The sequence below is a fragment of the Schistocerca piceifrons genome, chromosome X (assembly GCF_021461385.2).
Source record: "Schistocerca piceifrons isolate TAMUIC-IGC-003096 chromosome X, iqSchPice1.1, whole genome shotgun sequence".
Lineage (NCBI taxonomy): Eukaryota > Metazoa > Arthropoda > Insecta > Orthoptera > Acrididae > Schistocerca > Schistocerca piceifrons.
This window is the reverse complement of record NC_060149.1, coordinates 308875817-308889088: the sequence shown is the minus strand read 5'-3', so window position 1 is coordinate 308889088 and position 13272 is coordinate 308875817. Positions and strand designations below refer to the sequence as shown.

General features: G+C 44.5%; 1 protein-coding gene across 1 annotated transcript in view; it reads left to right on the top strand.

The window, feature by feature from the left end:
- LOC124723000 overlaps positions 1-13272 on the top strand; it is a 107243-nt gene that overhangs the window by 70790 nt on the left and 23181 nt on the right. Inside the window, exon 3 of the mRNA XM_047248174.1 lies at positions 7089-7210. Coding sequence (XP_047104130.1) covers positions 7089-7210 — 122 coding nt within the window. The remainder of the gene's footprint in view (positions 1-7088; positions 7211-13272) is intronic.

The following is a 13272-nucleotide window of genomic DNA, read 5'->3' as shown; positions in this document are numbered from 1 at the left end:
CACAGCGGCCGGCGCTCGCTGAACGGTCGTTGAGGAGACACTGTTGGTAGCCCCTTGCTTCATTCATCTGGGTGGTCATCTACTCAACAGCTGCACGTCTATTCGTCCGTATACATCTCCCCAGCCGTCGTTCAACCCTGCCATTTAAAGCCCGCACATCAAACTCAATAGCTTACAATATGTGTTTCATAAGAGTGAGGGCAGATGACGCTGGGGGACACACAAACACCTGCGTATTCTTGAAGTGTTTGTTAAACAGTGCTGCAAATATTGAAACGATGGTGAGACAAATACTGCGTGCTTCGTTGAAGACATGATTCACCTGCAAAATGCTGTAGAGGAACAACGCAACTGGAAACTGTGCAGATTTAATCTAAACGTATGTTCACATCCATCTTTTCTTCAAACTATCACCAGACTGTATGAGATGTGTTTGAGCCACATAAGATAGGCAGCCATGACGATGGTAGTAGCCAAACTGTCTACATTACATTTATTTAAATATCTAACGAAATATGACATCAGTTTTCCGACTGATACCAAAGAACGCCATCGCTGACAGTTTCTGCCACTTTTATAAAAAGTTGGAAAAGAGCATTAGGGGAAATACACGACTGGGCATTAAAATTGCTACACCACGAAGATGACGTGCTACATACGCGAAATTTAACCGACAGGAAGAAGATGCTGTAATATGCAAATGATTAGCTTTTCAGAGCATTCACACAAGGTTGGCGCCGGTGGCGACACCTACAACGTGCTGACATGAGGAAAGTTTCCAACCGATTTCTCATACACAAACAGCAGTTGACTGGCGTTGCCTGGTGAAACGTTGTGATGCCTCGTGTAAGGAGGAGAAAAGCGTAACATCACGTTTCCGACTTTGATAAAGGTCGGATTGTAGCCTATCGCGATTGCGGTTTATCGTATCGCGACATTGCTGCTCGTGTTCGTCGAGATCCAATGACTGTTAGCAGAATATAGAATCGGTGGGTTCAGGAGGGTAATACGGAACGCCGTGCTGGATCCCAATGGCCTCCTATCACTAGCAGTCGAGATGACAGTCATCCGCATGGCTGTAACGGATCGTGCAGCCACGTCTCGATCCCTGAGTCAACAGATGGGGACGTTTGCAAGACAACAACCATCTGTACGAACAGTTCGACGACGTTTGCAGCAGCATGGACTACCAGCTCGGAGACCATGGCTGCGGTTACCCTTGACGCTGCATCACAGACAGGATTGCCTGCGATGGTGTACTCAACGACGAACCTCGGTGCACGAATGGCAAAACGTCATTTTTTCGGATGAATCCAGGTTCTGTTTACAGCATCATGATGGCAGCATCCGTGTTTGGAGGCATTGCTGTGAACGCACATTGGAAGCGTGTATTCGTCATCGCCATACTGGCGTATCACCCGGCGTCATGGTATGGTGTGCCATTGGTTACACGTCTCGGTCACCTCTTGCTCGCATTGACGGCACTTTGAACAGTGGACGTTACAATTTCAGATGTGTTACGACCCGTGTCTCTACCCTTCATTCGATCCCTGCGAAACCCTACATTTCAGCAGGATACTGCACGACCGCATGTTGCAAGTCCTGTACGGGCCTTTCTGGATACAGAAAATGTTCGACTGCTGCCTGGCCAGCATATTCTCCAGATCTCTCACCAATTGAAAACGTCTGGTCAATGGTGGCCGACCAACTGGCTCGTCACAATACGCCAGTCACTACTCTTGATGAACTGTGGTATCGTGTTGAAGCTGCATGGGCAGCTGTACCTGTACACGCCATCAAAGCTCTGTTTGACTCAATGCCCAGGCGTATCAAGCCCGTTATTACGGCCAGAGGTGGTTGTTCTGGGTACTGATGCCCCAAGATCTATGCACGCAAATTGCGTGAAAATGTAATCACATGTCAGTTCTCGTATAATATATTTGTCCAATGAATACCCGTTTATCATCTGCATTTCTTCTTGGTGTAGCAAGTTTAATGGCCAGTAATGTAGATGTTTAATGAAAGCGTATTCTATTTGCATCTCCAGTTACTTTTAGGGTATTATGGGAAAGTAATGTGAAATAACAGTGTTATCAAACCTTTTAGCCCCAACTTATACGTAGACTCAATGCATTATGAAGGAATTAGGTGCTCTTAAAACCTAATCCGGCAGCTGTATCGTAACTGATGAAGCGTCACTTGGCATATAGCAGCGACTTCTCATAGGGGGCCATGGATTCAGCTCGTTATCTGCCCCTACTACTACAGGTTAACATAAGGTAGCACACTCATCATGGAGCTAATTTTCATTAACAAATTCAGGAGTAATGAGCCATTTGAAATTCACACATAACATAGCGACATTTGGTGTGAACGGTATCATGGTCTTCAACAGTGAATGGAGTATTTCTGCCCTCTCTCCACCCTCCCCATTTCATAAGAAACGACTGAAAATTTTGGATTTAGTGGGGTTAGCAAACCTGCCCTTCTCAACCCAAGGTTTTTTTAAAACAATATACTCAGAGAATATAGCAGAGAATTTCGAAACATGTCTTTCCTAATTGTAAAAGTAGAAGCGTATCCATTCTTCTACATGCTAAAGTAAAAGGGAATTCAGGAAATGAACTCACGAACGCATTATCTAAGAATGCCCTTATTGGTCAGGAACCACTGTGGATCACTGAACCATAGGATGAAGTACCATTTAGAGGAATAGTGGCTGCAAGTGAGACCAATAAGACTGCTGTCGATGAACGCAACGATTCATCCAGGGAAACCTCCTCCTTGTCACTTAAACGAAACGAAGTAGTTTTACTGTGCTCTGAAACAGGAGTTTCCCCTGCATTGCTTGGTAAGTGCATCTGTCTCAGTCCTATCAGGTAACTCCGCTTTATTGTAGCCACCCTAAGTGGGAGGCTTTACTGTTGGTGACTACTAGCAGGGTCTCTCCTGCAGGACGTGACTGAGCAGAGAAGCCAAACGAAGGGTATCACAAATCATAGATAACAGTGTCTCTAAGGGTTTTCGCTTAGGGGGCTCAGTTAGCAATGGCTAGGTATTGGCAGGGCAAACCCAGGGTTCTCGAGCTGGGGTTTATCAGTGTCGCCAGTTCACCGCTACTGTAAAATGTAAGCATCCAACGGCTGAGGCCTCAGTGACTACCACTGTTCATGACGATCGAACGTTTTGTGTCTCGAAGAGCGGAAGTCTTCTTTCAAGCGCCGAGATCACATGGATAGCACAAACCTCTTTAAAAAGAAAGCCCCCAACATCAACGTGTGTTATGTGTTGATAGGCTAGATGACTCTGGAGCAAAATACACATTATTGGGTAACCTCTAGGGAATCTGCAGTGCTCCAGATGTATTTGGGTTGTCCAAATATACGGGGATCTGTCTGGATCGACCAACTGTTCCCCACATTCTTCATGGGAAACCAATTTATACTCCTGAAAATACCAATGAGAAGGGTGGATTTTCAACGAGTACCAATACCCTACCGACAAAGAGCTTAGCTGATTAGTTGGACTGTAAAAATAAATCTTAGGGTTTATTGTAAAAAGTTGAACAGGATATAAGTTTGGTATAGTTCATTTTTAATAATGGACAAGATGGTATCTGTGCAAATTGCTTCCCTTTCGGTATTGATAAAGGTTTGTGAGACCGGTCAGAAACTACAATAGAAGCACAAGCGCTGTTCAGACACCAAAGATGATGTTTTGATCGTTGTGGCTGCTGAATTGGTTTTTGTTGCCTGATGTTCCTTATGACGCCAAATAATGGAATGTTGTATGTACTGTTTGGGTGTGAACGTTTAAACTCTGTTGTGTGTGTGTGTGTGTGTGTGTGTGTGTGTGTGTGTGTGTGTGTGTGTGTGTGTGTATGTGTTCAAAGCTAGTATGTGGGGACTACACGTTACACTACATGAGTCTGGGAGTTCTATTTATACTGAACTCGGTTACGAAGGTAATCAAGGAAATAACGACATATTGTGCATTTGCACAGCGTAAACTGATATCAGGTTTCTGTCCCAGGATAAATTATTTTCGTAACATCTTGTTATAATGTTACGCAATTTTTGAACGTCTGAAAGTTGAAATCTGCGAAAACTTACTGTCAAGTGAAGGAAGTATATAGTGATATATTAAGGAACGAAATAAATGTGAGAAAGTGATGTGAAGAAATGTGCACGGCGGAACTCGACCCCAGCGTGCACCAGTCGCCACAGATAATCTTAAGAATCAAGTGATGATGATGAAGTCCCATACTCCTTGACAGAGCGTAGGGGAACGATGCAGGAGACCTGCACCGCCATACTACGCAAGGACCTAGTGGAGGTGGTTTGCCATTGCCTTCCTCCGACCGTAATGGGGATGAATGATGATGATGAGGACGACACAACAACACCCAATCATCACGAGGCAGGTGAAAATCCCTGACCCCGCCGGAAATCGAACCCGGGACCCGTGCTCGAGAAGCGAGAACGTTACCGCGAGACCACGAGCTGAGGACAAGAATCAAGTAAGGAACTAAATCGTGCAAGATAGCCGTATATTCTTCCCTAAATATTTCTCGTTATTTACTTGGTAAAATTTGTATCCGAACACCTTGGCCACAGCAAAATTCTTGCTCTGTAGGTTCCCCCAGCAACTGAGTGGCCAACAAAAAACACAGAGAATGGTTGCACCACTGGCGTTTTTGACGCGGTATCACGAACATGGAAATACTTTTCTTAATCACATTGTAACAACTGTAGACGGGATCCGGGTAACTCACTTCACCCCCAAGAGCAAGCGCCAACCACTCGAGTGGTATCATTCCTCTTCAATCGTTGAAACGGCAAAAATTCAGACAAAATCTGTCAACAAGAATGAAAATTCATGGTGACGATTTTTTGAAATCGCAGGCGTGTTCTCTTAGTGGATTTGATGGCAAGAGGCACTACGATCGATGCGATCGACATTTTGACATCCTAAGAGAACTCCGGCGGACAGTCGAAGATCGTAGATGTGAAAAGCTTTCTCGCAGTATAGTGGTTCTTCACGACAACGCCTGCTCTCTCGCTGCTGCTGCTACAACCGGAGGCGTGCCGCATCAATTAGGGCAGGAAATTTTTCATCTCCTATCAACAGCCTGACCCTTTCTCTTAGTGATTTTCACCTCTTCAGGAAATTCAAAGAGTTCCTGGATGGGAAACATTTTAGAACAGATGCCGAGGCACTGAATACAGTGAACAGCTTGCGTACTCGATCAGAAGCAGACAACTATGAGAAGGGATTTCTAAGGCTGGTGGACAAATACAACAAATGCTTGGATGAAAGTGGGGATTATGTAAATATAGTTGCCATGGGTAGTCCTTTTAGTCCAGTGGTGGCCAACTTCTTCATGGAACATTTCGAAGCACAGGCACTGGACTCGGCGACTTGTAAACCTAAGGTGTGGTACAGGTACGTCGATGATACTTTCGTTGTGTGGAGCCATGATGAAGAACAGCTCGGTGAATTCCTAAGACACTTGAACAGCCTCCACACCAACATAAAATTTACCATGGTAGTAGAAAAGGACACAAAACTACCATTTCTAGACGTGCTGGTCACAAGGGACGACGAGAACCTGGGACATAGCGTGTACCGAAAACCGACACACACGGACCGATACCTGCACAAACTATCAAACGACCACCTGAGCCAGAGAAGAGCCATGATTCATACGCTCGTAACGCGAGCAGGACGAATATGTGAGCCGCAGCACCTCAAACGCGAAATTCAACATCTGGAAAGTGTTCTGAGGAGCAATGGGTACTCCACAAATTATATTAGAAGTGTAACAGAGCCAAACACTCGGCCAAGTAAGAAATCAGGAAAAGAAATGTCGGGTACGGCCTTTCTGCCATAGATTCCCAGAGTGACGGACAGAAACGGCCGTATATTGCACAAACACGGCGTAAAGACAATTTTCAAACCGACAAGGAAGATCAAAGAATGTCTTACATCGGCAAAGGATAAAAGAGACCCACTTGCAATGTCGGGAATGTACCACTTACCATACACGTGCGGAAAACTTTTTGTCGGAATGACTGGACGATCAATCAACACTAGGATCAAAGAACATAAGCGACATTGCAGGTTGGGGCAGGTAGAGAAATCGGCCGTGGCAGAGCACGCGCTGAGTGTGACCGACTACGTAATAAAATTCTCCGACATGGAAGTTCTGGCTGTAGAGAAGCACGACCTCACCCGCTTGTTTAGAGAAACTGTAGAAATACACAAACACGGGAACAGCTTCAACAAGAAAGAATAAAGCCTTAAAGTAAACAGATCCTGGCTTCCCATACTGCAGCGAACGACCGTCGCAGGCAGCAAGAGGAGAACCGCACCGGAAATGACCGCGGAGAAACCCTCGGACGTTGGCGCGCCAGGTACATATAGTCTGCGGCCGCGAGCTCGGCTCCAGTTCACCACCGGCAATGGAGGGTGAAGCTTTGACAATGCCAGCCACTCGTGCTGGTGAAACGTCAGTAAAATCATCAGACGAACGTCGGCCGAAGAACCCGAGACAGAAGCAAATAAGCAGTTTGTCAACAACTGACCACGAAAGCCTTAACAATTTTGTAAATATAGTAAGTTTGAATTTTGTGACCTTTTTTATTAAAATGTTTTTTCTTGAATTTATTAAAGCCAGACGGTCGTTGGCTCCTGAATTACCCTCTTATATACACAGTGAAGTATTAAAGAAATAACCACATTTGTAATATTATGGATATCACATAGAGCTGTGATTTGTATGCAGTCTATGGAGCTGAGAGCTTGAATTAGAATTCTTAATAATCACAATGTGCTAGGCATGTCGTACTACTGCTAGTGGAAAAGACAGACAGAGAGAGAGAGAGAGAGAGAGAGAGAGAGAGAGAGAGAGAGAGAGAGAGATTGATGTCGCAGCTTTGCTAGAGCCAGAATTCTGTTCCGGGAGCCATTTTCAGTTACAGTTGCTCAAGACTTTGCAGTTTGTAGGGACTCATTTGGAAAAGTGGGTTATAAGACAGATTAATGCGAATGGGTCTGTAAATGAGGAGGTGGTGTGTGTTGTACAGGGGAGCCGCTGCCGTACCAGTGCCAGTTCGCCGACTGCAGCTTCCTTCACGCCAAGTCGTGCCGCGACCACCGCCTCATCACCGCCTGTTGCTGCACCTCTGTTCTCTTCCACACGCGCTAGGTACGTACATGGCAAATGTGACCTAATGAAGTTGCCCAGTGTGAGCACTATGAACTAAGGGATACTTGCATAATGTCAAATTATTACATAATATTTCATTTCTGCATTTTATTCTTAAAGCAGACGAGATACTAAGATTTTTTCCAGTACAGAAACAAAGCATTTAGTTTAAGAATATCGCATGTTTTTAGCTGCTGCTAGCCGTTCAACATGTCAATATCTAGTCTAGTCAATCAGTGCACTGAGACTCAGTGTCTGGGATTCTCAGCAATCAAGTCAAGTTATCATGCCATTGCCTCTGGCAGATATGTCGTGCAGGTACCACAACTAAATTGCAAGGCTTAAAGGACGAGTATTTGTGTAAAGTGTTATTCATACCCAAGCTGTAATGCACATTTACTCCAATGAAAGAAAGCTACAAGGTAAAACGGGTGCCGCCTCATAGTCTGTGTAGTGAAATTAACTGGTTACAATACAAGTTTATTGTTTAGCTTTTATCACTACATACAACAATGGATTACCATTCCCCTAGCATGCATACCAAATACCATTAAGTGTTCGCACAACAAATATTAAGTCAAAAGATATTATTGTGACTATTAGCATCTACTGCAAAATTCTTATCTGGATGCAGAGATCGCGAACGTCCGTAAACACTAAAAAAGTTTTCAGCATCCCTATTACAGCATAGCTGTTGTGGTCTTCAGTCCTGAGACTGGTTTGATGCAGCTCTCCATGCTACCCTATCCTGTGCAAGCTTCTTCATCTCCCAGTACTTACTGCAAGCCACATCCTTCTGAATCTGCTTAGTGTATTCATCTCTTGGTCTCCCTCTAAGATTTTTACCTTCCACGCTGCCCTCCAATGCTAAATTTGTGATCCCTTGATACCTCAGAACATGTCCTACCAACCGGTCCCTCCTTCTTGTTAAGTTGTGCCACAAACTCCTCTTCTCCCCAATTCTCTTCAATACCTCCGCATTAGTTATGTGATCTACTCATCTAATCTTCAGCATTCTTCTGTAGCACCACATTTCGAAAGCTTCTATTCTCTTCTTGTCCAAACTATTTTTCGTCCATGTTTCACTTCCATACATGGCTACACTCCATACAAATACTTTCAGAAACGACTTCCTGACACTTAAATCTATACTCGATGTTAACAGCATTAGGACCTTCCATACACCGCAATACACAGAACTGCATGGCATCGTAGTAAGCGATTAAAATCAATGTAACAGCAGAGTAAAGCTATCACTGTAATAAGACTTTTTTTATATTTTCTCGCGTAGTCTCTTATCCACTGCCATAAAAAACAAATCGACAGTCATAAAAAGAATGGAGGATGTACAAGCGGATCTGCTAAATGAAAGACTGCGAAAGAGAAAACGATAAGAATAATGAAATTATAAACATCCAGCCATCCTTGGAACTTTCGAGTTAACAAACTTTTAAGTTCAATAGGCACATATACATAGTAAATTCAAATTAAAGTGCTTGTACTTGTTGATGTTGCTGTTGTAGTAGGTTAATCAAATGGTTCTGAGCACTATGGGACTTAACTGCTGAGGTCATCAGTCCCCTAGAACTTAGAACTACTTAAACCTAACTAACCTAAGAACATCACACACATCCATGCCCGAGGCAGGATTCGAACCTGCGACCGTAGCGGCCGCCTAGAACAGCACGGCCACTCAGGCCGGCAGTAGGTTAATCAACTCTGATGTATTGTGCGGGATTTCTTATGACGGAAGGGAGTATTCGTCGTTCTTTGGTGGTTCTGATCATGGAGGCGAGTGGTTCAGTAGTGTATTCTGGTACGAGACTGAGGAATATCTTACGTGGGTAGAACGTTTTTCCATTGGCACACTCAAAATCTGCCTTGGAACATCATTATCAGTTCTTGTATATGTTTTGCTTAGTGTCTCACTTACATACCTCATCTAGTTTGAGGTTCGGTCAATGATAGAGGTATTTTGCTATACACTATCTGATCAACAGTATCCAGACGCACCTACGTAATGCGGAACTGACAACTAGATGTCACGAAAAGCGAACTCGCCAGTATAAAAGAAGGCGGAGAATATTGTGTTATAAATGCACTGAAGCGCCAAAGAAACTAGTACAGGCGTGCGTATTCAAATGCACAGATATGTAAACAGGCTGCGCTCGGCAACGCCCTATATAAGACGAGTGTCTGGCGCAGTTGTTAGATCAGTTACCGCTGCTACAATGGCAGCTTATCAAGATTTAAGTGAGTTTGAACGTGGAGTCATAGTCGGCGCACGAGCGATGGGACACGGCATCTCCGAGGTAGCGATGAAGTGGGATTTTCCCGTACGACCATTTCACGAGTATACCGTGAATATCAGGAATACGGTAAAACATCAAACCTCCGACACCGCTGCAGCCGGAAAAAGAACCCGCAAGTACGGAACCAACGACAACTGAATAGAATCGTTCAACGTGACGGAAGTGCAACCCTTTCGCAAATTGCTGCAAATTTCAATGCCGGGCTATCAACAAGTGTCAGCGCGCGAAGCATTCAACGAAACGTCATCGATATGGGCTTTCAGAGCCGAAGGCCCACTCGTGTACCCTCGATGACTGCACGACACAAAGCTTGACGCCTCACCTGGGTCCGCCATCACCGACATTGGACTATTCATGACTGTAAACTTGTCACCAGTCAGACGAGTCTCGTTTCAAATTGTGCCGAGAGGGTGGACGTGTACGGGTGTGGAGACAACCTCATGAATGCATGGATCCTACATGTCAACAGGGGACTGTTCTTGCTGGTGGAGGCTTTGTAATGGTGTACGGCGTGTGGAGTTGGAGTGATATGGGACCCCTGATACGTCTAGACACGACTCTGACAGGTGACACGTACGTAAGCATCCTGTTTGATAAACTGCATCCATTCATGTCCATTGTACCTTCCGACGGACTTGGGTAATTCCAGCAGGACAATGCGACACCCCACACGTCTAGAATGGCTACAGAGTGGTTCCGAGAACACTCTTCTGAGTTTAAACACGTCCGCTGGCCACCAAACTCTCCATACATGAACATTATTGAGCATATTTGGGAGCCTTGCAAAGTGCTGTTTAGAAGAGAAAAAATGGTTCTAACGGCTCTGAGCACTATGGGACTCAACATCTGAGGTCATCAGTCCCCTAGAACTTAGAACTACCCAAACCTAACTAACCTAAGGACATCACACACATCCATGCCCGAGGCAGGATTCGAACCTGCGACCGTAGCAGTCGCGCGGTTCCAGACTGAAGCGCCTAGAACCGCTCGGCCACACCGGCCGGCGCGCTCAGAAGAGATCTATACCCCCAGGTACCCTTACGGATTTACGGACAGCCCTGCAGGATTCATGGTATCAATTCCCTCCAGCATTACTTCAGACATTAGTCGAGTCCATACCACGTCGTGTTGTGGCACTTCTGTGTGCTCGTGGGGGGGGGAGGGGGGAGGGGCTGCAAGATATTAGGCAAGTGTACTAGTTTCTTTGCCTCTTCAGTGCAGAAAAGCAGCAGAGTCCGCACTAGATATGGTGGCCATTGTGCAGTGACCAATTTTCGTCTAGAGCGCTGGACGAGTTCATTCGTTTGTTCAGAAGGGGAGGCCAACACTGTCGGCTTCCTTTGGACCTATCACCAATGACAGAATCGAGGAGCACGTCCTGCAAACTTTTTCAAACGAATTCACAGAAATTAGGCAGTAAAAAAATTTATTTTTGCTTTATTTTGTAGCTTTATATGCCAGGGTCATTATGTTGGCCCATCAATTCGTTAATGGTTATAGTATTTGTGATATTTACATGGAAGTGAGACACTGCGTGAAATTCGAAATAGTTTGCAATGAAAAATAGGGGTCGCTATGACTTGCCGTTCGGTGCATATTTCATCATCTGTTGCTGCATACAAAAGTTGGGTAACATATTGAATTTTTCTTTATGATTGGGTGGAGGTCTCTATCTGTCACCAGTCTCGAGAAAATTGATCTGACGTAGCACACACATTTGCGAGCGCGCCGCGCCAGCGACAAAACAGAGTGAAATATCCACTACAGTCCTCATATTTCATAAATGGTTTGAGATATCGAAATGAAATTTTAGCAAATGATAGCACACACGAAGGAGAATATTTTGCTGTATGGTTATTATGTAAAACTTCATTATCTACCGTGTTATACTACAAACTTTTTCGATAAAATAATGTAATTTCTATGGGTCATTAATAGCTGGTGCAACGAGAAATGCTATGGATTTTGAGACAATATAAGTGAAGACATTGCACGCTTTAGTGCGGCTGTGCTTTTTCATAAGGTAGTGATCTTACTTTTCGTTAGTTCGTCACTCAATAAACTTAATAAATCACTGTTTCAGAATTCGTTCCCAATTGTGTCTGCACAACGTATTAATGAAGTGAGATTATGTAAGCTCCGCTGTATTTTGGCAAAAGAAGCAAATTTTGACATGGCAACGAAATAAATCTGTAGGTTTTACTCAAAATTCGCCAGTTGTGACATTTCTCTGAAAGTTACAAATGGTTAACAAGACAGGCGAGAATAAATCGCTGCATTTTCGATGGAATTATTTTTAGATAGTAACCAAAGCAAAGGCGACAGATCTTTATGAATGGTCACCATGCAAATATGGCCGTGGGGGAGCCCCGATTAACATTTACAAAAAATGTAAGTGTAGGCTTCCGTTTAGAATGGCATTTCCCCTCGAGCGCTCAGCATTTCCTCAACAGCGCCTGCCGGCAGCCCCCACCACTACCGCCGTCCATGCATGCCCTGCAGTCTGCGCAACCACCGGCCACAGTATTCTGTATGGACTGGGTCGAACAGGAGAGCTTAGTGACATCAGATGTGGTATCATCTTAGTAACCAATCCATCAGGGATATTTCAACCCTTATAAAACTGCCCGGGTCGATGCTGATGATGTAGTTGTGAAGTGGAAATGTGGAGGAACCATCACAGCTAAACCAAGACCAAGCAAACCTCACCTACTGATAAACAGTGGTCATTGAGCATTGTGGAGGGTGGTTGTGAAAAGTCGCACGAAATCAGCAAAAGGAATCACTTAGAATTCCAAAGCGCCACCAGCAATCCAGATAGTAAAATGACTGTGTGTGCAGAGTTAAATAGGAATGGGGTACAGTGGTGGAGCAGCTATATGTCACATTTTTTGTGTCATTTCTAAGCGACACTTGAGCTGGTGTAAAGAGCGATGCTACTGGACAGTGGATGACTGGAAATGAGTGATTTGGAGTGATCAATCATGTTATACACTGTGACAAACCGTGTCTGGGTTCGACAAATCGATGGAGAACATTATCTGCCATCACGTGTGTAGTCAACATCGAAGTATGGAGGAAGTCATGTTATGGTATCGGGGTGTTTTTTCGTGGTTAGGATGTGGTCTCCTTATTTAACTTAAGAAAATGCTAAACCCATAAGGAATGGGCACATTTTACAAATACTGTGCACTACATACAGTAAAAAACAAAGTTTGGAGACGATTAATTTTATCAACATGAAAACGTACCCTGTCATAAAGCAACATTTCTGAGGCAATGTTTTGTGGACAAGAGCATTCCTGAAATGGACTAATCTACCCACAGACACAACCTGAATGTAATAGCACACATTTGGGATGAGTCAGAAAGTCTACTGCTCAAATGTGTGTGAAATCTTATGGGATTTAACTGGTAAGGTCATCAGTCCCTAAGCTTACACACTACTTAACTTAAATTATCCTAAGGACAAACACACACACCCATGCCCGAGGGAGGACTCGAACCTCCGCCAGGACCAGCTGCACAGTCCATGACTGCAGCGCCTGAGACCGCTCGGCTAGTCCTGCGCGGCGGAAAGTCTACTCTTCAGACCCCAGTGTCCAAGATGCAGTGTCCCCAATGCTATACACTGATCAATCAGGTCTGGATTCGACAAATGCATGGAGAACATTATCTGCCATCATGTGTGTAGTCAACAGCAAAGTGTGGAGAAAGTCATGTTATGGTATGGGGTGTTTTTTTGGTGGT